The sequence below is a fragment of the Lupinus angustifolius genome, chromosome LG19, assembly GCF_001865875.1.
Source record: "Lupinus angustifolius cultivar Tanjil chromosome LG19, LupAngTanjil_v1.0, whole genome shotgun sequence".
NCBI classification, from domain to species: Eukaryota; Viridiplantae; Streptophyta; class Magnoliopsida; order Fabales; family Fabaceae; genus Lupinus; species Lupinus angustifolius.
In genome coordinates, this window is record NC_032027.1 from 12,544,573 (window position 1) to 12,569,436 (window position 24,864).

At 32.9% G+C, this 24,864-nt stretch overlaps 1 protein-coding gene and 1 long non-coding RNA gene across 3 annotated transcripts; both read left to right on the forward strand.

Annotated features, from left to right (window-relative positions):
* Window positions 10,417-20,500, forward strand: LOC109334527 (mediator of RNA polymerase II transcription subunit 33A-like). 2 transcript variants are annotated; one of them, XM_019570350.1, is made up of 13 exons: window positions 10,417-10,771; window positions 11,792-11,902; window positions 12,979-13,326; window positions 13,655-13,974; window positions 14,074-14,165; window positions 14,459-14,834; window positions 16,061-16,271; window positions 16,534-16,648; window positions 16,771-16,932; window positions 17,897-18,551; window positions 18,801-19,007; window positions 19,205-20,318; window positions 20,394-20,500. In XM_019570350.1, the coding sequence occupies exons 1-13, from the start codon at window positions 10,497-10,499 to the stop codon at window positions 20,431-20,433; spliced, it is 4,026 nt and encodes a 1,341-aa protein (XP_019425895.1). In that variant the 5' UTR covers window positions 10,417-10,496; the 3' UTR covers window positions 20,434-20,500. The 2 variants fall into 2 exon arrangements, with proteins under 2 accessions (XP_019425895.1, XP_019425896.1); XM_019570351.1 differs by lacking the exon at window positions 10,417-10,771 and having other exon boundaries at window positions 11,789-11,902; window positions 13,088-13,326.
* LOC109334127 lies at window positions 21,580-22,103 on the forward strand. Its single transcript, XR_002106067.1, has 2 exons — window positions 21,580-21,979; window positions 22,021-22,103. It is a non-coding gene; the product is annotated as an uncharacterized LOC109334127 (long non-coding RNA).

The window sequence follows — 24,864 nt, forward strand, 5'->3', positions numbered from 1 at the left end:
TCTAAGGGGTGTCAGTAATTAAATCACTTATAATGTAACCCCGAAAATAAATAGTTGATATCATTGTATCAAATATATGATGCTCACCTTAATTAGAAATTTATAATTTCTAACAGAAGGATCATGGTGAAGGTGTTCCATCAAGTTGAACTCATGCCCTTTCGTTTACGTTGAGGAGATAAACTTCTTTCATGAGAATGAAGAATTAAAGAGGGGATGAATCAACTTCACATTATATATGGTGGCCTTGATGAGTGCAAGGTAACATGTATCATGTATGTATGTAAAGAAGTGTTTTCTTTGGATTGTGTGTGATGCTTGGGGGATATTCTTTGTTAAGGTTAGAGCACAATGCGGAAGCACAGGATTGAATCAATTGAGAACAAAAGAGAAGCAAGTAAAGGATAAAGAAAATAACACACAAGATTTAACGTGGAAAACCCCCTCAGTGTGAGAGGAAAAAAAACCATGGGCGATCAAGAGCAAAATTCCACTATGTAAAAAAGAAGAATACAAGAAATCCTCTTATAATTATGAGGATAAATGACAATATTTTTTCTCACAAATACTCTCTCAAATGGAACAAGAATTCTCACCAAGAATGCACTCACAATATATGTGTAAATGAAAGAGATGTTGTGTGTTGTGAAGATGATTTTGAAGCTCTCTATATGTGTCCTTTTATAGGCAAGCAAAGTCTTGGTATCTTGGAAACAAAGCCATAAAAGTGACATAAAATGCCCTTAAAGAGAGCCATAAAATTCTTTTAAGGCATAGTAATGAGAGGCATCTAACAATGGGCTATTATATATAACTTTTAAATTTATCAACTTTATTATTTAACAAAATTTCATAACCTTATTACATTTTAAACAAACTCCATTAAGTTCATATTTTGGAAAATTCACTCTCTGGAACTCAAGCCAAACGATTATGTAATCGATTTATGACATAACACAAATCCATCTAATGCAAATGGATTACGTTCAACATTTGTAAAACTCGAACTCTAGTTAATTATATTATAGATGACTAAAATTACTTACTTGTATTAATTATATTCTACTTACAGAAAATTCATTAAATCAAACTCTTTAATTCAATTAATAACATTTTCTTGTCCAACAAAAATCAAAACTTAGTTAGTGTATGATCAATTGATCATGTAGGTTCATTACTAAAATGGTAATAAATTAATTCAATAATTTAGAACTCTAGGTCTACGCAACATTCAAACTGTGAGTTCAAATACTCATTAAATAAAACTTACACTAAACCACAAGCACAAGAACAAATTTCGAATTGAAACCACCATATTGATTTGCACTAAACCCCGGGGTCTTCTAACATTGATTTGCACTAAACCCTAGGGTATTCTAACATATTTATTTGCACTAAACCCTAGGGTCTTCTAACATATTGATTTGAACTAAACCGTTTCTGTTATTACACTATCACTACCTCCATTGCACAGTGTCCTTTGTCACCATTCATCGGCTATTTATAGCTTCATCCATCAAGGTTAGATACTTAGTCGATTCAGGTTTACTATTGAAGTAGTTCTAACATGTCATCTAATTCTTGGTTTGCCTTAATTTTTTGTTTTTTTCTTTTCCTTTTAGCAATATCTGTGTTTTCTTTAAGGAGGGTTTTGTACAAAAATTCTAAGTTATTGAGAGAAGAGAGAGATATAGAAAAGAGAAAACTAAATATTGGATTTGATACTTACATGATCTTGTAACCCACACTCTATTTTCTCATATATATTTTTATTTAGGGTTTAGGATTTTTTTGATTTTTGAGAGTACTGTCATTCTTTGTGTTTCACTACTCGGTGAGGTTGTTAGTTATTTCTTCACTTTGATAGGTTTCACTTGCTTGCATATATACAATTGAATAAACACATTTGATTGATTTCTTCTTATTGTGTTTTTGGTATTATCGTAGATGAACCAAATATTGGAACTTGCTCAAAACTTGTGTGTTTACTTGACTTTAAAACTTATGTAATCATGTATGGGGCTGCGAATATACTTGTGGGATTCTGATCTCTACTAGGTTACAATTTCTAAAATAAAATAATGAAAACCTTCAATTCTAATGTTAAACTATGTTTGGTTTATCGTTTGATCTCTTCTAATTTATAGATGTTAGGTTTGGTTTACCATTATTCTTAAAAGAAATTATTATAAAAATTAATTTATTCTTTATTTTGTTAGATATTGAGAATTGCTCTTAATAGAATGTTAGTAATTTTCGTTGCAGAAAATGGTAAAAAACAAAGGGATGTAAACTAAAAACAATCACAGATTCTCTACGATAAACTAAAGGATGATAATACTATGAGGATTTGGACAGTAATTGTCGGCTCCTAATGGTGAAAGATTCAAATATTCTTACTTCATTTGTAGTAACTTTACTACAATTTCAGAAATAAAATGAGAGGATTGTCAAAAAATAGAGGCAAAACGAGTTAGGGTTTTCCGTTATTTAGGAGCCCACAAGGCCTTTTGTGGTCAAGAAAATTTTGCATTGTCAAGTTGTACCCCTTGTAAGTACCCATCTCTCAAAGGTACCAGATACATGTTTTATGTGTATAAAGCACCACTTCTGAAGTATCCATGCTTCATAGATGGCATGTATATTAAATAAACAACTACCCTAAAAAAGAGATTGTGGAGGAATATGGCATGTGTTCAGCATAATCACCATGACAAGTTTTCAACAAAAAAAGTAACTAATTCAAGTGAAAGGCAAAAAAATTCGAATAGGGTTTCTCCTATTAGCTACTAAAACTTACAGTAAAAGAGTGAAACACCAATGTAAATTCCAAAAATGTTTCTTGGTCAATAATTGCATCATACATTGTAAGACAAAAAGGATATAACAATGAAAACCAGAACGAAAATTCATCAAGGAATGAAGATACGATCGTAGCATATAAGATCTTACCAAGGTTGAATAGAGAAGCTTCAGAAATGGCGTAAAATTGAAATCAATGCAGAGGGAGAGTATTATAAAAGGACCCTCACGGGCTTTAGGGTTTGGAAGAACGTGTAAGTATTGGGCCCTCACGGGCTTTTCTTCTAATTGCCCTCTTTCATGGCCCATAGTTCTACCTATTCAATTTTAAGAGGTGTTTAGATTTAAATCTCAAGAAGAAAATAACTTTTAAAAAGCCCATTTTTTTTTTTAAAAATGATATTATTTCATCTTTTTCCTCTTGCTCATCTATTTCGTTCTCACTTTGAGATTCACTCAAACCTCAAATTCGGTTAAATTGTATGAAAAATTATAACAAAGAAATGGAAATTCTTCAATTTTTACTAGGAATGTGAAAATTGAAAATTTTCATTTTAAGAGATAGGGTTGGAATAGAGTAGAATAATTATCATTTTGAGAGATAGAGTTGGAATAGAGTAGAATAATTATCATTTTGAGAGGTAAGGTTGGAATAGAGTAGAATAATTATCATTTTGACATATTGTTGGCACTGATTTTTCTAAATAAAGTGGTGAATCAAAATAAAAAACTATTTTGAAGAGGACCCAAAATTTGACGTAAATATCCCCTATCATTTGAACTCCCTCAATCCTAACAAAATAATCTAGAATAAGTGGGAAAAAAAAAATCTGATTTTCTTAATAATGCTAAAATAGTAAATATTAAAATTACAAACATGAAAAATCCCATTTGAAGAATGCCCATAGTGTATATTTTTTAATACACCCAAAGTCTATGCCTTTGTCAAGAATCAAGAGTTGTATGTATAATTTATTATACAATAAATCATTGGTCCAGTGGTAAGGTCCTGCTAGATTGGCAGGATGATCAATAGGTCAAAAGTTCAATTCATGTGAACGATATTTATTGGGAGTGACAGTCATAAATAGAGATGGCAAAGTAGGTCACCCGACTCATTTTGTCCATACATGCAAAAATTTAAGTTGGTGTGGGCATGTTCGCATTGTCTTAACAAACAAAATGGTATGCCCTTCCCATTTTAAAACGGAATAACAGGCATGCAGGTGGTTCGTGAACATTGATGAATAATTTAAAAATTAAAAATTAATATAATCAAATAAAAAGAAACTAAATAAAGTAGTTAAAAGAGAACATTTTTTTAAAAAAACTTTGATATTCTATATAAAGTTGACTAAATTATATTACAATATATTTTTTTTGGAGACATTAAATTATATTACATCATAATTTATTTGAATTTTTCTTTTTTTCTTACATAATGCTTGTGGGCCGCCCTTATTGCCCATTACAAATGCCTGCCAGCAAACGGGTCGAGCAAAATAGGCAAACAAACAAATTGTACATGTCATGCCCGCAAAAAATTGCGGGCTATGTGGATAATACCTATTTACCATCTATAGTCATAAATCTCAAAATAAATTAATTCCTTATCAATAAAGTACAGGATACCCATATAAAAATATATATATTATCCCATATTATTAAGTCCTCAACATAGCTAGTTTCATCTTTAATCGTCATAGCAAGAAGCTGAAAAAATAACACTCAATTTCAATAGTGTCCTTGTCTAGTCTTTATGTTGTGTGAAATTTAGTCCTCAATCTAAGACACTTTCCTAATTTGCCCATTAGTTCCCAAGACATCATCCACTCCTTATTCATCATATAGCATTTTAGCAAAGCACCTACCCTTCCCTTTTCAATTTTTTGGTTGACTTGAGCCACATCTTGGGGCTCACTCAGAAACAGTTTTTTGTATAACCAATAATATTTTTACCTATGAGTAAAAAACTAACTTTTTTTTATGTGTGTAGTTATACCTCAACAAATGTCATTCTAAATAATCCAAGTATAGACAAATTTAGAGAAAGGAAAGTGTGAGTGTTGTTCATCTTATATTTAGAATATTTTGTCAAATTAATAATGTAAATATGTGATATTTTTTTGCTTGCTTATTTGTTGAGTCCTTCAAAATTCGTAGCTTTTTGTTCTAGTTCATACGAAACATTGTTTTAGTCCTTAACTAGTGTTAATATGAATGTCATTATTGGCCTTATGCCATACTATTTACTGACATGATCAATTATATTTTTAACATATGAGTACTTATTTGATATGAATACTAAAATTATATATTATAAAATTTCAAGTAACCAAGCCAAATAGTATAGAGAAAATAGTTTTTGTGTTAACAATAATATAAGAACTTTTATATTATCAGCTTATATAAAACATTCATGTATTAATCATTATTGTCTCTTACATACAAATAATATACATGAATGATAATGAATATTAAACTTAATAGTAAAATAATAATAGGTTTTAAAATAAAAATGGCTCAATTATGCTTGTTTGCCTTTGGCATCATTTTGGTGAGACCCCATCCTCTAAAAGTCATCTCTGGGTAAGGACAAGAAGCTTAAGAAAATCGTGGATCAAAATCAATCTTTTCTTTTATGTTCCTCCTAATAAAGTTAGTGACATGAATCATGAACATTAATTTATGGTGCATGTCCTTTTCAATTATTCTTGCTATTTAATCCCACTCTTCTCACCTTCAAATATCAAATCATACCAACTATCTGCTCATATATTTCAGTTAGGGACCATCTCACCAAATTTCACCCATTGAAGACCTTTGTTTAACCTCCAAAGATACATTACATCCCCTAGAAATACTAGCTCGTGTATTTATAGTGCTTGTGAAATTGATATGGTTGGTGGAGCGAAAACGATTATTATTCATTATTGGTCACAAACAATTAAATAAAGTACATAAAATAAATAGAAGATAAGAAACAAGAGAATTTGGTAACAGATTTCGGCCAATTGTGTCTATGTCTCCAAAAGCGCTAAGCATCTACCAATATATTATTAGAGAATAAAAACTACAAACCCTAACACAGTTATGGACCCAAGTGCCCATGTGATATTTCTATTTTGTGTTTATAGCTATTACACATAATGTAACAAAGATGTGAGTCCAATATATAACATTGATACTTTACTCTATTCTAATATTGGACAGTGTGGGATTTTCATATAACATATTTTAAACATCCTCAACCCATATATTTTCATACTTAAATAAGAAGACACATATACTTGTGAAGGACACGTCACTTTATCCTTTCCTCAATTCATTTTTAAGTTCCATTAAGTTCACTTCTAATTCCACTCAATTCACCATGGATCTTCATTATCTTTCTTGCTTGCCTGAATATCACTTCAATCATTCCAAATATCCACACTAGAATCTTTCACAACAAACTTCAAAAACAAAACAAAAAACACAATCAACAAAACCTAATCCTAAGAATCATAAGCCAAAATGCATTTTACTCCAACCATAGTGCTCAATTGTGTCTAGTCCTTGATCATACTAGCAAACTAACAAACATATAGAATAATACAATGTGTTGGTCTAATGATATAAGGTTTCATTGAATTTTTAAGGTTGACAGTTTGATTCTTGGGAGCGACAATCACGAACCCAAAATAGATTAATTCATTTCCAAAAAGATGAGGAAATACATTTGATAGTATAAAAAAATTTAAAAAAAAAAATGTTAGACAGCCGTTGACATAGTGTTACAATTTTTTAACGAGGAGACTGGGTTGATAAGGAAAATAAAGTTAAGGGATTGAAAAAAAAAGAGGGATCCAAATGAAAAAAAATTGAGGGATAAAAACACGTATTTATCTTAATAAAATATAAGTTGAATCCTTCCTTTTAGATTAGCACGTTTTCTATTATTGCATTTCTATAGTTTGTTTAGTGTTTACTTATGTTAGATATAAAAAAACTTAATAGAAGATGAGATTTTTTGGGATGTAGTATTCTATTTAAAAATTAATTTGATATATATTATGGATGTTCCTCACTCCCTCAATCGATAACTAAAGCTTACTTTTATTCAAAGTGGAGATATTATGGAAACAATCACGATCTCTCAATGAAAGATTTTCTATACTCTATCACTTATGCTAGGATGTGGTGATAATATATTAATATTAATTACTATAAGATTAACTAAACATTTGATAATATTTGTTTTCTCATGAAAACGAGAATTCTCATTGATGGAAAATGGGAAATATGAAACCCTGATGATATTTTTGTTAATGAAAAATATGATAAATTATATTTTCCCAATTAACATTGACATTATACATCTTATGTTTTTTATTACCAAACTTAATATTTCGGGCATCATATATTTTTAATATATTTTTAATATATTTGTAATAATTATTTATCTACTGAGTTACAAAAGAAATTAGCTCATATCTCTCCATATTAAAGAGTATACTGGGCCTAAATTATGACATATTGTACCCAAAAAATTGATGGGTCCAATTTTTTTATATATTTAATTCAACAAATTAAAAATGTATAAAATTATTCCGGCCATCACATTCCGGCTGGAGGGGAGTTCTTTTCAAATGAAATTGTCTAATCTTAATGACATGCATGTCTTCTCAAAATTGATATGAACTTAATAAATAAATACTTATATTGCTCATATGAAATAATGAAAATACTGTTTGTTAACACATCTAAATTATAGAATATTTTTCTTTTTCCCCATACCAATGAAAGATGGTGAACACAAATTCAGATATGTATCATATTATTGTTTTAATCATGTGAGAATGATGAAATTTAAGATTATTAAAATATGGTTAGTTCTCCAATTATAAACATTCTAACAACTGCATCAGAGTTTTCTAACTTTTCTTATCCCTTCTTCCATCAATTTGAATTTTTCTTCTTTAAAAGTGATGAGAATAACACCACCTATAATGAGTTCTAAATTATATGTTAGTAAAAGACATTAGTAGATGTAACTTTATATTTGTTAACTAACCCACTTCAGTAATCCATGTAAAATTTTGGAAACTAATTGGAAGTTTTGTTTAGGCAATAAACGTATCATTGCAAAAAAGGACTATTTGAGTATTTCCTTTAAATTGTGTAGATTAATTTTGACTTTTGAATCAAATTATCAATTATTATCGGTTAGAATTGCAATAATATCTACTTTCTTAAATAGAAAACTTGTGAGACAATTTTATACTTTAATAAATATTTATTATTTATAAAAATAATTAAACTCTAGAAAAAGGTGCTTTCCCCCTTTTGTTAATAAAATAAAGAATGGCATTTATTAATAACCCATAAGTATGATTATAAACTTTCATCTTATTTTGGGAAGGAGACAAATTTCTATAAGTATGATTATAAATTTTCATCTTGTTTTGGGAAGGAGACAAATTTATATAAGTATGTTTATAAATTTTTATCTTATTTTTGGAAGGAGACAAATTTTTTGTATTATATTTTTACTTACAACTTAGAACAAATAAAGTTTTTTCCTCTTTCCTACTCGCTTCTTTTAAGTTTGCTAGGATAGTGTTGAACCACATGTCATTATGGTTTTGGTGTAACTGATCTCCAAGATCGAATGTTCAATTCATGAGAGCGACACTTGTTGAGAGGGACATCCACAAATCTATAAGAGATTAGTTCCTTACCAAAAGATATGAATAAATATTTTTAGTAGTACAAAAAAATATCATTATGATCTTTAACATAAAAGAAGAGTACAATGATTGAGATTGGACACTATAACTACTACAAATTTGCACACTTTATCTCAATAGAAGAGTGGGGATAAAGAAAGAAGCAACAATTCCAATTTATTATTAACCAAACCGATACATATTTTGATGTTATGGACCCACTTATGTGGTTGGGATAATACAGCCACCAAGTCACTATCTCTACCTAACCTATCCACTTTACTAGATTGGAAATCACCAAAGAGAAAACTTCAACCTTAAATAAGTAAATAATTAATTAAAACAAATGTGCCATGAAATAAATTGGAAGTTCCAACCATTTGGACTGATTTATGGATGGAAAAACAAACCAACCACCTGACACTGACCAATCATAACCTTAGCCTATAATTATCCAAGCATAAGAATCTCAGTTTACAAATGCTGTATCTGCCATATTGAATTCTATTTTATATCTTATTTTATGCTACACTGCTAGATGTTAATGAAGAAATATATCATATAACTTCAATACTACAATCCTACCCGCTAGACTTGAAGTCAAAGCAAAGTGAGGGATCACTACTATTATTATGACATAGTTATTCATATCATATTATTATGGTGATACAATGATTTAATTAATGATTCATTAATTAAATTGTATATCAGTTAAGTTATATATTTTATAATAAATTTATAAATATAAATATTATCATTTACAATATAAAATTTAATTATTAAAATGATTCAGTGGTTGATTATATTATAAAAAAAAACTATATATTCAAGTTTCGAATAATAATTTATTAACAAATAGGTTTTGATCGATTTGGTATCACTTGATTGTTTTTTATATTACCAAATGAATATTTTCAGTTTTGGGTAAGAAATTAATCTTTTTAGAGTGCATGATTACCTCTTCCAATAAATGTTGCTCACAGGAATACATTTTTTATCTTTCTGACGATCTAGTGGGACCATACAGACATAGACTATTAGACCAACGCTTTGATGTCACTCGATTTTAACTCATATATTTTATAGAATAAATTACACTGACATCCCCTGAGTTTTAATGAAATTACACAAATCACCCATAACTTTTCTTCACATACACAAACCCCTAATTTTTCATACTTTCATTATACTGACCACCATACATGAGAAATAAGTGTAGTCTTTTAAACAAACAATGTGATAAATGTTAAACAAAACATGGTATATTGTGTAGACAAGTCCAAATAATATACAAATAAGTGTATCTTTGTTGTTTTTGGTTACAAAATGCATCAACAATTCTAAATATATATTGTTTAAATCGCTTTTATACTATATCGTAACGAATCAAAAAATAATAAAGATGTATTAACTCATATATTATTTGTACTTGTCTGCACAATATATCATATTTTGTTTAACTAAATTACATTTATCATATTTTTTGTTTAAAATGCTATACTTATTTTTCGTGCAGGGGGTGTAATAAAAGTATAAAAAGTAGGGGATTTATATAAGTATAAAAAAGTAGATGTTGATTTATAAAATTTCACTAAAACACACGGTGTGAAAATAATTTACATTCTTTTATATTAATACTTTTTATCGGTTCACTTATTACCCTGACCCGCAATTCATAATATGAGGTAATAATAGGAAGGAGGATCATTTTATGATTTTTTCTTTTTAAATAATGGTAATTTTTTATTGAGTTAGGACATAAAAAAAGTGGACAGCTAATCCTAGTCCTAATAATAGTAGCGTCTACTAACTACTGAACTGATCCTGCGCATGCCTTCTCTCACTTTCCTTCTCACTATATATTAACGAACCCAATACCCAAACCAAAATCCCGAACTTACCCTTACCCTGTTTCATTTATATATGACAAAAAATCAAACAATGTTGTGTTGAGTTTGTGAATTCTGAACTGCTGCGGTGGCGATGGAGGTTTCCGGCGGAAGGGGGTGGGAGGAGGAGGTGGTGGAGCTGACAAAGGTGGCGCAGGAGAAAGAGAGTGATCCTCTGGTATGGGCAATTCAGATGCATTCGAATTTGAACTCAGCGGGAGAGTCTTTACCCTCCATTGAACTCGCGGAGTTGTTGGTTTCTTACATTTGTTGGGACAATAATGTTCCTATTCTATGGAAGTTTCTCGATAAGGCTCTCATGCTTCAAATTGTTCCACCCATGCTTCTTCTGGCTCTTCTTTCTCTCAGGTTTTTGTTTTTTTCTTTCTTTCTTTCTTTTTTGTTCATCTGAATTGTTGTCATGTAGATGCATTTAGTTATTATGCTCTGGTTATGAATGAGATTTCAATTTTGTTAGTAGCTGTTTGTTTATGAGTAAAAGTTTTTGGAGTAAAGGCTCTCTTAAATAAGACCATAGTGTAAGGCGAGTAAGCAATAAGCAATGTCTTAAATTGTGGATGTGGTTGCTGTTACTCTGTGTTTACCAGTAATTGCGGGAATTTATGGGAAAATGCAGCCATTGTTGTGGCGATTCTGTTGCCTAATACTTGAACCGCAATATTGTGGTCACACTTGCAATTTCGAAGTGCAACTTAAAACAAGCGAGCAAGTAAGAGTGTATCTAGCACTGATTGACATATCAAGATCTCAAACTATTTAATCATATAGAAGTGGATATACCTTTAGTTCTTCACTTTAGAAATGAGTTCACTTTAGGGAGGCAGCTTTATCCATAATTTTTGCTCTTGAAATTGAAATCAATTGCATTTACAAAGAAAGTCTAGCCACTGTTAATTTGTTTTCCCCTACATTGCCTTATGATCTTGTCCACCCAAGTATGATGTTCTTTCATAATCACAAAAACCTCATTTTTATGACCTTCACTGCTCAGCATTCTGGTCCATAGTGTTAGTTTTTTTAACTAAGAGTACCACACTTGGTTTTTAATTGCCGTAGTGGTTATGTTGCATTTATCACTATTTTGGTAAATTGTAGGTATTGACTACAATTATGGTCGCAATGCGGTTGCGGAGACTCTCAACTGCACTATTGCGAGCACAGTTGCAGTTGTGGACCACAATATAAAACTATTACTGCCTGAGGCCTAGTAGGCCATAACATTTTTTTATTTTGTTCACTAATCATTACAGTTTGGTGTTGGAAAGAGGCAAGTTTATCATCCCAATTTGGAAGGGGAAGTATATGCCCCATGTATTGCTGTTAGTGTGTTAGTATATCATATTTATGTCTTTATTCTTTTTGGCACAGGGTTATTCCATGTAGGCATGTCCAGCCTGCAGCATATAGGCTGTATTTGGAACTCCTCAAAAGACATGCTTTTGAACTTAAATCTCAGACAAACAGGCCAGATTATCCAAGGTAAGTGCTTTATCCTGTTTACACCTTTCAATTTATATATACTATGTGGTCTTAGCAGATGCTATCATATTCCGTTCTTTGACAATATAAATGATCACCTCTACTAAATTAATGATTGACGGATGAAATCTGTTGAGTAGTTGAGTACACTACTATACTGCATCACGTTAATTCCTGTTGTAGTTCACATTCAAGTGATTAGAAGCAACCCTAGTGGCCTAGTCTAACATGTGTAATTGATGTCTATATTTTTTTTGATAAACAAATATATCATAAAGGGCACAAGGGGTCCCAACCCGATTACAATTTGCAAAATAGGTCAATACAAGTAATAGGATCAAGGCACCATTGTGCAAAAGATAACGAATTAGAACCAACAATATTTGAAAACCAAACCCAAGATCTAATCTGAATCAAATCCATAATTTGGATATAACTAAAATTCCCCCCTGAATATTACATCATTCCATAATTGATATCTATTACTTTATCCTTAATTAAGCACTTAATTTTATTTGTGATAAAGCAGACCCTTTCAATGAACATTTTGAGTTCACTGGCCTTTGTGAAGGATGTAAAGTCTTTAACTCTTTATGTCCTTCACAAACTGGCTACATGCTAGGCTGTGAAAAAGGTGTCGAACCATCATGACGCACACCTTATTTACATCTCCCAACGATGCTTTCTGATTAGGAATAGGATGATCCAAAGTGTTTGTCAAGTGCAAATGTTTGTATACATGCATGCGCAAACTCAACAAGAAACGAACTTTTGATCCAAAAATAGATTATGTGTATGTGTCTGTATAAGGTTATCACCTTAAGGCCTACTCCAATACTTGTTTCCTTACCATAATACTACATTTAGGACCCTTTTTATTTTAGTATTCAGTGATATTTTTTTTTGTTATTTGATAATATATTGCAGATGACAGTTGAAGTCTGAGAGTTCTTTGTAATTCTGTAGTTCTTCTTACTTCCCTTGAGACAGATATGAACTGCCAACATTAATAGGCTTATTGTATCTAGTGATGAGTTTTTCTTCTTTGTTAATTGTTCTGCTTATACTATGGACAGGGTCATGAAATCTATAGATGATGTCCTTCATCTTTCCCAAGTATTTGGCATGTCACAAAGTGAACCTGGCATTCTGGTGGTTGAATTTATTTTTTCAATTGTCTGGCAGTTACTTGATGCATCGTTGGATGATGAAGGGCTGTTGGAACTTACACTTGAAAAGAAGTCTATGTGGGAAACACTATATCAAGAAATGGAACTGGACTGGCATGATAATTTTAATGATAAGAAGACTGAACATCATGAAAAATTGAGAAATGCAAATGCTCTTCTGACTATCGAGATGATTGGGCAGTTTTTGCAGGATAAAATATCTTCAAGAATTCTTTACTTGGCTCGCCGAAATTTGTAAGTACTTATCTTTGTATTTGTTGTCCAAATTTTCATTATAATTTTACTAATGACTTAGTCAAACAGAATTAATCAATTCATTCTGAAGTTTCACACACACACACACAATATATATATATATGTCATATGATTCTCTTCCTTTTCTGGGTTGATGAAATGAGTTTCAATGAATTCGTGCACTTATACTTTCTTGATTCTTCTACAGTATATTTTGGTGATTTCATGTGGCATATTTTTTCAATGGTGATATCAACCTACCCTACCTAGTGGGGTAAGGCTTGGTTACTGTTGATATTAACTGGGCATAGTTCTCCCATTTTATCAGGCCTGCACATTGGCTAAGCCTCGTTCAGAGGGTGCAGCTGCTCGGAGAAAATTCATTAATATTGAGAAATTCAAGAGTTTTAAGTCCTGAGGCACTTCTGCAACTGACTTCAGATACTTCTATGGCCTTGTCTCGAGAATGCAAAACAAGTTCACAACATAAGTTCCATACAGTTATGGATTTTGAATATCTTTCTTCTTCTGCATCACTCTGCCATGGTGCAAGTCACTCTGCTCTTTGGATTCCTCTTGATCTCGTGCTGGAGGATGCCATGGATGGCTATGAAGTTAGTGCAACAAGTGCTATTGAAATAATTGGTGGTAAGACTGAGACAAACAATTGGAATCTGTCTGAAATGTAGATATCTTCTCAACTTCAATTTTAGGTACTTGTCAGATGAATGATTTTGTGCTGTGTAGGTTTGATAAAGACTCTCCAAGCCATAAATGGAACCTCTTGGCATGACACATTTTTAGGCCTTTGGTTAGCAACTCTTCGTCTTATTCAGAGGGTAGAACTCTTCATCAACAACTAAATGTGTTTTCCTGTGAAGTTTTGGTGTCAAATATATCTTGTCTATTTATACTGGTTTGTTTTCTTGTTGGTTGGTCTGATTTGTTTTCTTGTTACTCTGCACATTGCTTTACAATTTACTCCCATTTATGCTGTTGACTACAATTACTTCTAGACTGAGTCATTGGATTTAGCTAATTATAGAAATGGAGATACCATTACAATAATTTCATAGTTAAGAAATATTTATGAGTGGGATAGTCCTTTAACATAGTTATTTTTATTTTTTAGGAAAGAGATCCTATTGAGGGCCCAATGCCTCATCTTGATACTCGCTTATGCATGCTCTTGTGCATCATACCTCTTGTTGTTGCTGATCTTATTGAGGAGGAGGAGGAGGAGGAAAGGAGACAAGTTGATGAAACAGAAACAGATAGTGATCCTACAAATAACTGGAAAGAGAAGAAGGTTCCAGGAAAATGTCGCAATAATTTAGTCACGAGTCTGCAGGTATTGGGCGATTATCACAGCTTGCTTACTCCACCTCAATCTGTTGTGGCTGCTGCAAATCAGGCTGCTGCAAAAGCAATGCTCTTTGTTTCTGGCTTCACAATAGGGAATGCATATTTTGACTGCCTCAGCATGACAGAGATTCCAATTGACTGTTGTAAGTCGTATTGCTTTCAGTAATTCAGTGTCAATCAGAAATTGTCTACGGTTCTTCAGCAGCTTGAGTAACTTATATCAATTTTAGCACTGCATTACTGACAACAATGTTTTCCATTTGAGATTCTCTATGAGTTTTCTTCCTGATTTAAAACAAATACATGCCTCATATTTCATACATTTAGATGAATAAAAAAAACCAAAAAATCTGTGTGATAATGTATCTGATTGCTGTGAAAGCAATCTTTATCGTCTGATTTAAGTAAATTTGAACCTTGGAAAAGCAAATGGATTACATAATTTGAATCTGTGATAGTATGCCGTAGTCAAGACTACCCATTTTTAAAGGGTTAAGATGCCTCATTGAACATTAGAAAAATAGATTACATCATCCTTTTAAAATCATTTTGTTCCTATCAAGACAAAAGGATCCATAACAGTTAGTGTTTCCACATTACTCTTTGGATTAATTATGTGACTGTACAGAAGTGGAAATGATATTATTTTGCTAAAGATTTGTGCTAAATAAAATCATTACATGGTTGAATAAAGAAAAACCATTTCCCTTGTCATAAACTATCTCTCCCAAAATCTTAAGTTGTTGGTGAAGGCGTATGAGTGATTTTTATTACATCTCTTAACACATTCCCTTACCCCAAGAGCCCTTTAGGCTTGAAGCGTATGCTCCGCAGGCTCACCCACCTTGTGCTTAAATTCAATTTATTATTGTTAAATAGGGCAGCGAGGACCAACCACTTATCCCATTCCTGTATATGTTAAATTTCTGGTTTAGCATTTCAATTTTCCCAAAGTTAACGATTCTGCATTTTATATTTGGCAGTTTATTTCGTAAGGAATTTGTACTCTTGATGCTATATGTTCGTGCCTATGTGCTTGATGCTATACATAGTCAGTCCTATGCCCAGATAAAAGGTGAAGATTGTGTTAGGCAGTTAACAACCAACATAAAATTTTGCTGAATCTCTGATTCATTCAGGAGTTAGATATCTTAGAAAAATTGAAGGAAAACAATCTTGGTAAGAATATTTTTATTTAGCAATAACTAACAACCCAACAAAATAACAATATCTTAAGAATAGTGGTGTAAACAGTTATTGACCTAATCAACCACTTGACTGGTTAATTGTTCCCAAATTGTAATAATTTTACAAATAATTCTTTCTTTGTAATTTCCCTTAATTTTGTAAAAATATTTCTTCTTTTCAGCTGGAAACATGCGTCATCTACTAGTTGAGGCTTGTATTGCTCGAAATCTACTCGACACATCTGCATATTTATGGCCAGGTTATGTCAAGGGACGTATGAATCAAATACCTCAGTGTATGCCAGCTCAACTACCAAGCTGGTCGTCGTTTATGGATGGAGCACCACTTAATTCGGCGATGGTAAATGCTCTGGCTTCAAGTCCTGCTACAAGGTATGATCTAATTTTCCTATACTTCAATCTCAAACTTACAGCTTCAGTCACTGAAAGAATGAATTGACCTGCTGATACATGAGATCATTTACTTTCAACAAGAATCCACTGTATAGTAAAATTTTGAATTATTTTTAAAATTCCATAGCCTGGTCTTCAGTTGTTCTTTTTCTTTCCTGAAGCCAGGTATGTCAGATGCTCTTTTTTGTAAATTTACCAAAAGGTAAAACTACTGAATTTACGCTCCTGGATTTAATGGAAGCTTAGCAGAACTGGAGAAAATTTTTGAAATCGCGATCGGGGGATCAGAAGATCAGAAGATATCCGCTGCTGCCGTTCTTTGTGGGGCATCACTAATTAGAGGATGGAACATACAGGTAGTGAAGTTAGACAATAAAGCATGAAAACTCCAAACTTTTCTGTCACTTTCTCAATAGTGTAGATCAAATCCTTATTGACCTTCCCATGCTAATAGCATTTGCATCTCTATTTCATGCAGGAGTACACTGCTCATTTCATTCTTAGGTTATTATCTCCACCTGTTCCTCTAGAGAACACTGAAGGAAACAACCATTTAATTGATTATGCTCCAATACTTAATGTTATCTTTGTTGGAATTGCATCCGTTGATTGTGTTCAAATATTTTCGCTCCATGGTTTGGTAAGTTTAATTCAATCCCTTATTATAAGTCTTATGCAATGATGGTATAATTTTTCTCTTCATACTGAAAAATTCTATAAAATTAAAAATACTTAAAGATGAAGTAAAAAAATTTGGCCTATCATTTGAGTTTAATGGATGTTAAGTCTTAGGAAAATAATATATCCTCCTACTATATCCTCCTACTAATCCTCCTACCCACAAGAAGATGACATGTGTCACAATAAGATAATTTAATTATTAATGATTGGATTACAAGTGGCATGTGTCATTTTTGTGTGGGTAGGAGAATTAGTAGGAGGATTTAGTAGGAGGATATAGCAATGCTCTAAGTCTTAAGCTCTTAGTTTTACTTGGAGTAGATGAAGAATAACTGTCCAATATAAGTGATATATCTCATGTGGAGATTGTTTTGCATACATTAGAATTAGATCAGAGGTGCAACATTAGTGTCTTTGTTGATTGGTTTAGTAATGTCCTGAATGTGGATAAGGAAATTTGTTCAATGATTTATTTGTGTTCAGTTGTTTCATGATGATAAGTTGAAAGTGGGTGAATAGAGAGGGCCCAACAAATAGCTATCATGCTTATGCTCCTCATAATTTTATATAACACATCATCTTTCTTTAGATATGTATTGCATTAGTAATTAGATATGCAGTCAATAGGTGATTCTGAATCGAAAGTATTTGTTTGGTTTAGGAAGATAAAGCAGGTAAAACAAGAGAGGAGTGCTAGGAACACACTCATAGCAACACACTCCACGCTATCCACATCACCCACTTTTTAAAATACATTACCTGATAACCTGCCTTTCCACTTTACACATACATTCTTATCTTTTACATTGTTGTTTAATGTTAAATGATATTCTTAACTGCATCCTTTCTTTTTTCATCTCTTTCTTGTTCAATTTTCCTTTTATTATAGTTTGAATTAATGCACTTCCCGAATCTACCAACAGGTTCCGCAGCTTGCATGCTCATTGATGCCTATTTGTGAAGTTTTTGGGTCATGTGTGCCTAATATTTCATGGACACTGACATCAGGGGAGGAAATATCTGCCCATGCTGTGTTTTCAAATGCATTTATTCTTCTTTTAAAGCTATGGAAATTTAATCGTCCTCCTCTTGAACATGGAATTGGAGATGTACCTACTGTTGGTTCTCAGTTAACTCCTGAATACTTACTATTAGTTCGAAACTCCCACTTAATGTCAGATGGTAACATCCACAAAGATCGAAACAAGAAAAGGCTATCTGAGATTGCAAGTTTATCATCACCAAATTCTGTATTTGTTGACTCCTTTCCAAAATTAAAAGTCTGGTACCGGCAGCATCAAGCATGTATAGCTTCAACACTGTCTGGTCTTGTTCATGGAACCCCTTTTCATCAAATTGTTGATGGGCTTCTTAACATGATGTTTAGAAATATTAGTAGAGGAGACCAGGTTACTATTGTTTCTGGAAGCAGTAGTTCTTCTGGCCCTGAAAATGAAGACACTTCTATAGGGACAAAGTTGCCTGCTTGGGATATTTTGGAAGCCATTCCCTTTGTAGTTGATGCTGCTGTCACAGCCTGTGCTCATGGAAGACTGTCTCCTCGTGAGTTGGCAACAGGTATGTGTGTTTAGGTCAGACAAATCCAAGGGAACACACCAATTAACTTGTAGAAGTAGTGATGTCTAAAGTACATAGAGCTCTAACATGTTGGCAAACTATATAAATATTCACTCAGTAGCTTAACCTTTCAAAATTATCCTTGATGCCTTCAGAGCAACCAAATAAGTTCACTTAGATGTGCCTTGATGTATGCAGTATCAACAATGTCATAATATCAGAAATTTTTCTTATTTTTGTTAATATCAGGGCTGAAAGAATTAGCTGATTTTCTTCCTGCATCTTTGGCAACTATAATAAGTTACTTCTCTGCTGAAGTAACTCGAGGTGTTTGGAAACCTGTATTTATGAATGGAACGGATTGGCCAAGCCCTGCTGCAAATCTATTGAACGTTGAGGAACAGATCAAGAAAATGTTGGCTGCGACTGGTGTTGATGTGCCTAGCCTTGCTCCAGGTTTTCTTTTTGTTATGATTCATCCAATATAATAATTACTATCTTGTGTCCTTCAAAATAATATTCTACACTGATTGAACTGAGAATTAATATCCAATTGCTGTTTAGGAAATGTCTTCTTACTTCGTTGTTTGTTTCTCTTTGAACATCAATATTACATTATAGTTTAGAATTGTGACCTATTGTAATTTTCACAGGAGGCAGCTCACCTGCCACACTTCCATTGCCATTGGCTGCTTTCACAAGTCTCACCATAACCTACAAAGTTGACCGAGCATCAGAGCGTTTTCTTAATTTGGCTGGCCAAACATTAGAGTCCCTTGCTGCAGGTTGTCCATGGCCTAGCATGCCAATTGTGGCTTCCTTGTGGACCCAAAAGGCAAAACGTTGGAGTGACTTCCTTATCTTCTCAGCTTCTAGAACTGTCTTCCTCCATAATAGGGATGCAGTTGTTCAACTTCTTAAAAGCTGCTTCACAGCTACCCTTGGCATTAATAGCTCTCCTATCTCAAGCAGTGGTGGTGTTGGAGCCCTCCTTGGCCATGGATTTAAGTCCCATTTTTGTGGAGGGATGTCCCCAGTTGCTCCAGGAATTCTCTACTTACGTGTTTATCGATCAATCAGAGATGTTGTTTTCTTGACAGAAGAAATTGTTTCCATCTTGATGCAATCTGTGCGAGAAATTGTAAGTGGTGGTCCATCAAGGGAGCGATTACAGAAGTCAAAAGCAACCAAAGATGGCATAAAATATGGACAGGTTTCACTTGCCACAGCAATGACTCAGGTGAAGCTTGCAGCTGCTCTTGGGGCTTCTTTAGTATGGCTATCTGGAGGGTTGGTGCTGGTTCAATTATTAATAAAAGAGACTTTGCCGTCCTGGTTTATATCTGTTCACAGATCAGGCCAGGAAGAAAATTCAGATGGAATGGTTGCAATGCTTGGTGGATATGCACTTGCTTACTTTGCAGTGCTTTGTGGGGCTTTCGCTTGGGGAGTTGACTCATCATCATCGGCTTCAAAACGACGTCCAAAAGTCTTAGGTGTCCACATGGAGTTTCTGGCAAGTGCACTCGATGGAAAAATATCACTTGGCTGTGATTCAGCTACTTGGCGAGCCTATGTGTCAGGGTTTGTGAGCCTGATGGTTAGTTGCACGCCAAACTGGGTGTTAGAAGTAGATGTAGATGTGTTGAAGAGACTGAGCAACGGCTTGAGGCACTTGAATGAAGAAAAGCTTGCACTTGCTTTGTTGGGTGATGGTGGGGTTGGTACTATGGGTGCTGCAGCTGAACTCATAATTGAAAGTGGAAGGTAAGCTTATTCTAAGAGCAAGTGTGCCGTTTAGTATGCTTTGTACATTAGTTTCATGTTTAAAAAGTTGTGCAGTGCTAAATCTCCTCTTTTGTTTGAAAAGCATTACTTATGAGAATGGAAAATTTTGTATCTGAACTATGCTCAATCTAAGGTAAGTTTCAATCCATCAAATTTCATTTGGCATCACTGCCAACCTCCATTCGTCATCTTTCATGTTGACTCGTTGAAACATTGCATTTGTGTGAGTTCAGTGGGCCACTGGCTACCATCTATTCATGAATCCTATTTGATTATTATGCCACTCCATTGTTAAGGTATACACGTGATTTTAAATGCTGAATGTATAAAGTATGACCAATGAACTTCCTCTGGTTTTCATTGTGCTGGACATGAGTATATGATCAATTAAGAAAAAACATGTATTCTAATCTCCATGAAGTTTTGACAACATTGCATGACCCTGAAGCTTACAGTGTTTTGTTGATTCCCCATGCGTTAAGGACTATGCCAAAGTGAGATTCCTCATATTAAATTTCGAGACTACATATGTCTGATCCTATAAGGCTATTAGATGCCCTTTAGGATGGTCTTCACTCATAAGCATAGTTCACAAAATCGAGATCTTACATAAGATTGAAAGGAGTAGATGAAAACATAAATCGTGTGATCATAATACGGATCGTAAGATTCTACCATTGAATATTATATATATATATATATATATACACACAATAATAAAAACTTCAAGCTTTATCTATTGCTATAAATAATAAAATTAATAACACTTCATAAAACTTAAACTTCAACATTAAACTATATACATATTAAAGTAACACACATATAAGGAAGCAAATATGTTGAGAAGCATGGCTAGTGTGGATAGATGTATACATTATATATAAAACAAAAAGAGAGCACAACAAAAGGAGAGAGAATAAAAAAGAACATCTACACAACATATTTTGTTCAAAGAAGAGAGAGTGAGCATAATTCTTTTCAAAGAAAAGAACACAGTCAACATGAGTTCCCCTTCTATATGGGTTTAGAAGATTAGGATTTTACAATTTGGAGCTTTTGCTATAAAAACATAAACTTGTAAGATCTTGGGCGATCTTACAATCTTACGATCTTCTTCGATGATCTCACCGACAGTGGTAACATCGCATTCAAAGTGGGCACATTATTCGGTAGCTCTTGAAAACTCGTAAGATCTACCGATCCTAAGAGTTAAATCGAGAGTTTAACTACTATGCTCATAAGTTACACTGCACAACGGATCTTGGACCTTGCCTGGCCTCAACAGGCCATTCCGAATCTTAGACCAATCTTGTGCCTTTCAAATTCTATTCTTGTGTTGGCCAGATCTTGGACCTCATTGGTCGGATCTTGGATGGCCGGTGGTTGACTGATGGACATTATTGGCTAGTTGATGGTCAGTTGCCATCATTGGGCCAACTGATGACATTATTGGCAAGATGGTGGCTGATGGCCATCATGAGCCAAGTGATGTCCATCATCGACTAGGTAGAGGCCATATGGTGGCCATTTTTGGGCAGCTGGTGGCACTATTTGCCAGCTTGTGGACATCATGGGTCAATTAGTAGCCATCACGAGCCAGCTGATTGACATGCTGGATTGCTCATGGTTGGGTTGGTCCAGTATGCTGTGGACTTATGGGATAAACGAGTAACAAGCCTAGGTATGATCATCTAACTCTTATGCACAAACTCAAATTTAACAAGGTGATTGGATCTTCCTTCACCACCCTTGCATAACAATAGTCTTAGCATTAGTTAACACTCTGACCAATCACAAAATGACACTTATTATAGAAGATGTGTTTCCATATGACAAAACACTTGCTATTAAGCATTTTAACGACCAAGATAATGTTAGATAATTTTGGTACGAGAGGATATTTTTCAGCCTTATACTGACTTTGCTTATAGTGCATAATGTAGGGGGTTTTCATATGGTATATTTTTTTAGTTTTTTCAAACGTGATTTCAATTTTCAAGTATTGGAATAGCCCCGTGCCTATCCTACGTGGCTCGATCACAATATAGCATATGCACACACATATAATACAACCATTACATGTGTCAAAATTTGTTATATTTTTTTAGAGTAAATTACACTCATACCCATAAGTTTTAGCGAAATTACACAAATCACCCATCATTTTTCTACACCTTCGCAAACCTCCTAATTTTTATACTTTCATTACACTGACCACCATTGCATGAGAAATAAGTATGATTTTTTAACAAAAAATGTTATAAATGCAATTAAGTTAAACAAAACATTATATTATGGAGATAAGTCCAAATAATATATAATCGATATCTCTTTATTATTTTTGGTTCGTTACGATATAGTGTAAGAGCAATTTAAACAATATCTCTTTAGAATTTTTGATGCATTTTGTAACAAAAAATAATAAAGATACATTGATTTGTATATTATTTGCATGTTTCCTCACAATATACCTTGTTTTGTTTGACTTAATTGCATTTTATCACATTTTCTGTTTAAAAGATGACACTTATTTCTCATACAATGGTGGTTAGTGAAAGTACAAAAACTATGGGAGATTTGTGCAGGTGTAAAAAAGTGAGAGATGATTTATATAATTTCACTAAAACTCAGAGGTGTAAGTGTAATTAACTCTTTATTTTATCCTTTACATAGTATTATTTTACACGGTCAAATAAATAAATCATCTCTTCCAAAGAACCTACCAAAAAGCTAAATCCAATTATAATTGAACCTAAACCCAAGTTCCTCATATTATTAACGTAGTGTTAGATGACACTTAGCATCACTAAGACAATGACTTTACATTTATAAATATAGAGGCGTTAGAATTTGGGTACTACAAGAATATCTTCTTATCCTATTGATAATAAACTAACTATTTTTGGTATACATGAGTGCCTTTTAAACAAGTGTCAATTACAGGAATTGGATTATTGATCTTTCATAGAGACATTAGTTATGATAATAATATATTATCTCTAAATTAACCTAATAAGATTTAAAGAGGATGGACATGGTGAATGTGCATCATTTTCTTTACCCATTATGTTTGGAATGTTTGTCTTGTTACATATGAAGCAATAACCAACTAAATAGGCCCGATAATGAACTGAACCAACTCGGTTTTTGTTCGAAACTCGATTTGTTATTTAGTTTGATAAATTTGGTTTATGAACCAACTAAGCTGAACTTGAGCTGAAAACTGAACTCGCTAAATAAATGAGCTCGACTTAAGTTAGATATAGTTCGACTTATTAGGTTCATGAGGTAGCTCGATATATATAAACTAATTTTTATGTTTATTATGACTCATATTATTTTTTATATTTATTGTTATTATATATAAACAATATTATATTTATATATAAAACATTTTGAAAGTATTTTTCAAAATTTAATTAATTATTTGAGTTTTCCAAATGAACCATTCAAACTGAATCGAATAGTTCGCAAACTTTAACCGAGTCGAACTCAAGCTAAAAAGATAACTCATTGAACTCGAGTAGAACTCTAGCTAAAAAGATAACTTATTGAACTCGAGTCAAATTTCAAGCCGAATCAATCTTTATTAATTTTATTAAGTTCAACCGAGCTGAGCTCTAATTCAACTTCATTCAACCTGTTTCAGGCCCTACAGCTAAAGAAGCACTTGGGTACGTATTATGTCTGAAATGTGAATGCTATAATATATTTCTCCAATTGTCTAGCACAATTTTTTGTTACTCTTCTTTTATTAGTTTTTATTAAAAAACTGACTATTTGTTAAAATCAACTCAATTAATAAAATAAGAATAACTATATCAAAAGTTATCGTTATAGAAACTATAATTTATTTCTCTCTCCTGCTTTTCTTTTTATCTATTTGGTATCTGAGTATAAATTAACGGAAGAATACATTTTACCTCTTAAAGTTGATGAAATTAGAAGGATTCACGTCACATATACATCCTCAAAATTAGAATATTTGTACTAGGGATGGCAATAAAAACCGAACCCGTGGGTACCCGCCCGAACCGAACCCGAATTTAACGGGGAAAACCCGATGTGATTGGGTTCGGGTTCGGGTTTTACCCGGGTTTAAATTTCGGGTTCGGGTTCGGGTTTGGTATAGCAAAGACCCTAACCCGAACCCGCCCCGAAGTAAGGTAATTCAATTTAAAATTGAAATTTCTATCATTTGATACAAGAGAAAATAGAAATGTTAGAGTAAAATTACACGAAAATAATATCATATTTTCCTTAATACTTTATCATTTTCGGGTTTTTTTCGGGTTCGGGGATGGTATTTTTATTTTCAACCCCGTTGAGTTTGGGTTCGGGTTTTGAATTTCGGATTCGGGTTTGGGTATGTGCAAACCCGACCCCGACCCGCCCCGTTGCCATTCCTAATTTGTACGGAGTTTTATGTATAATCAAATATAAAAAAAAACATGAAAATAACTTCAAATAGCACTCCAATCATAATGCACATAATTTTTAAGCAAAAGGTGAATGAATTTACACG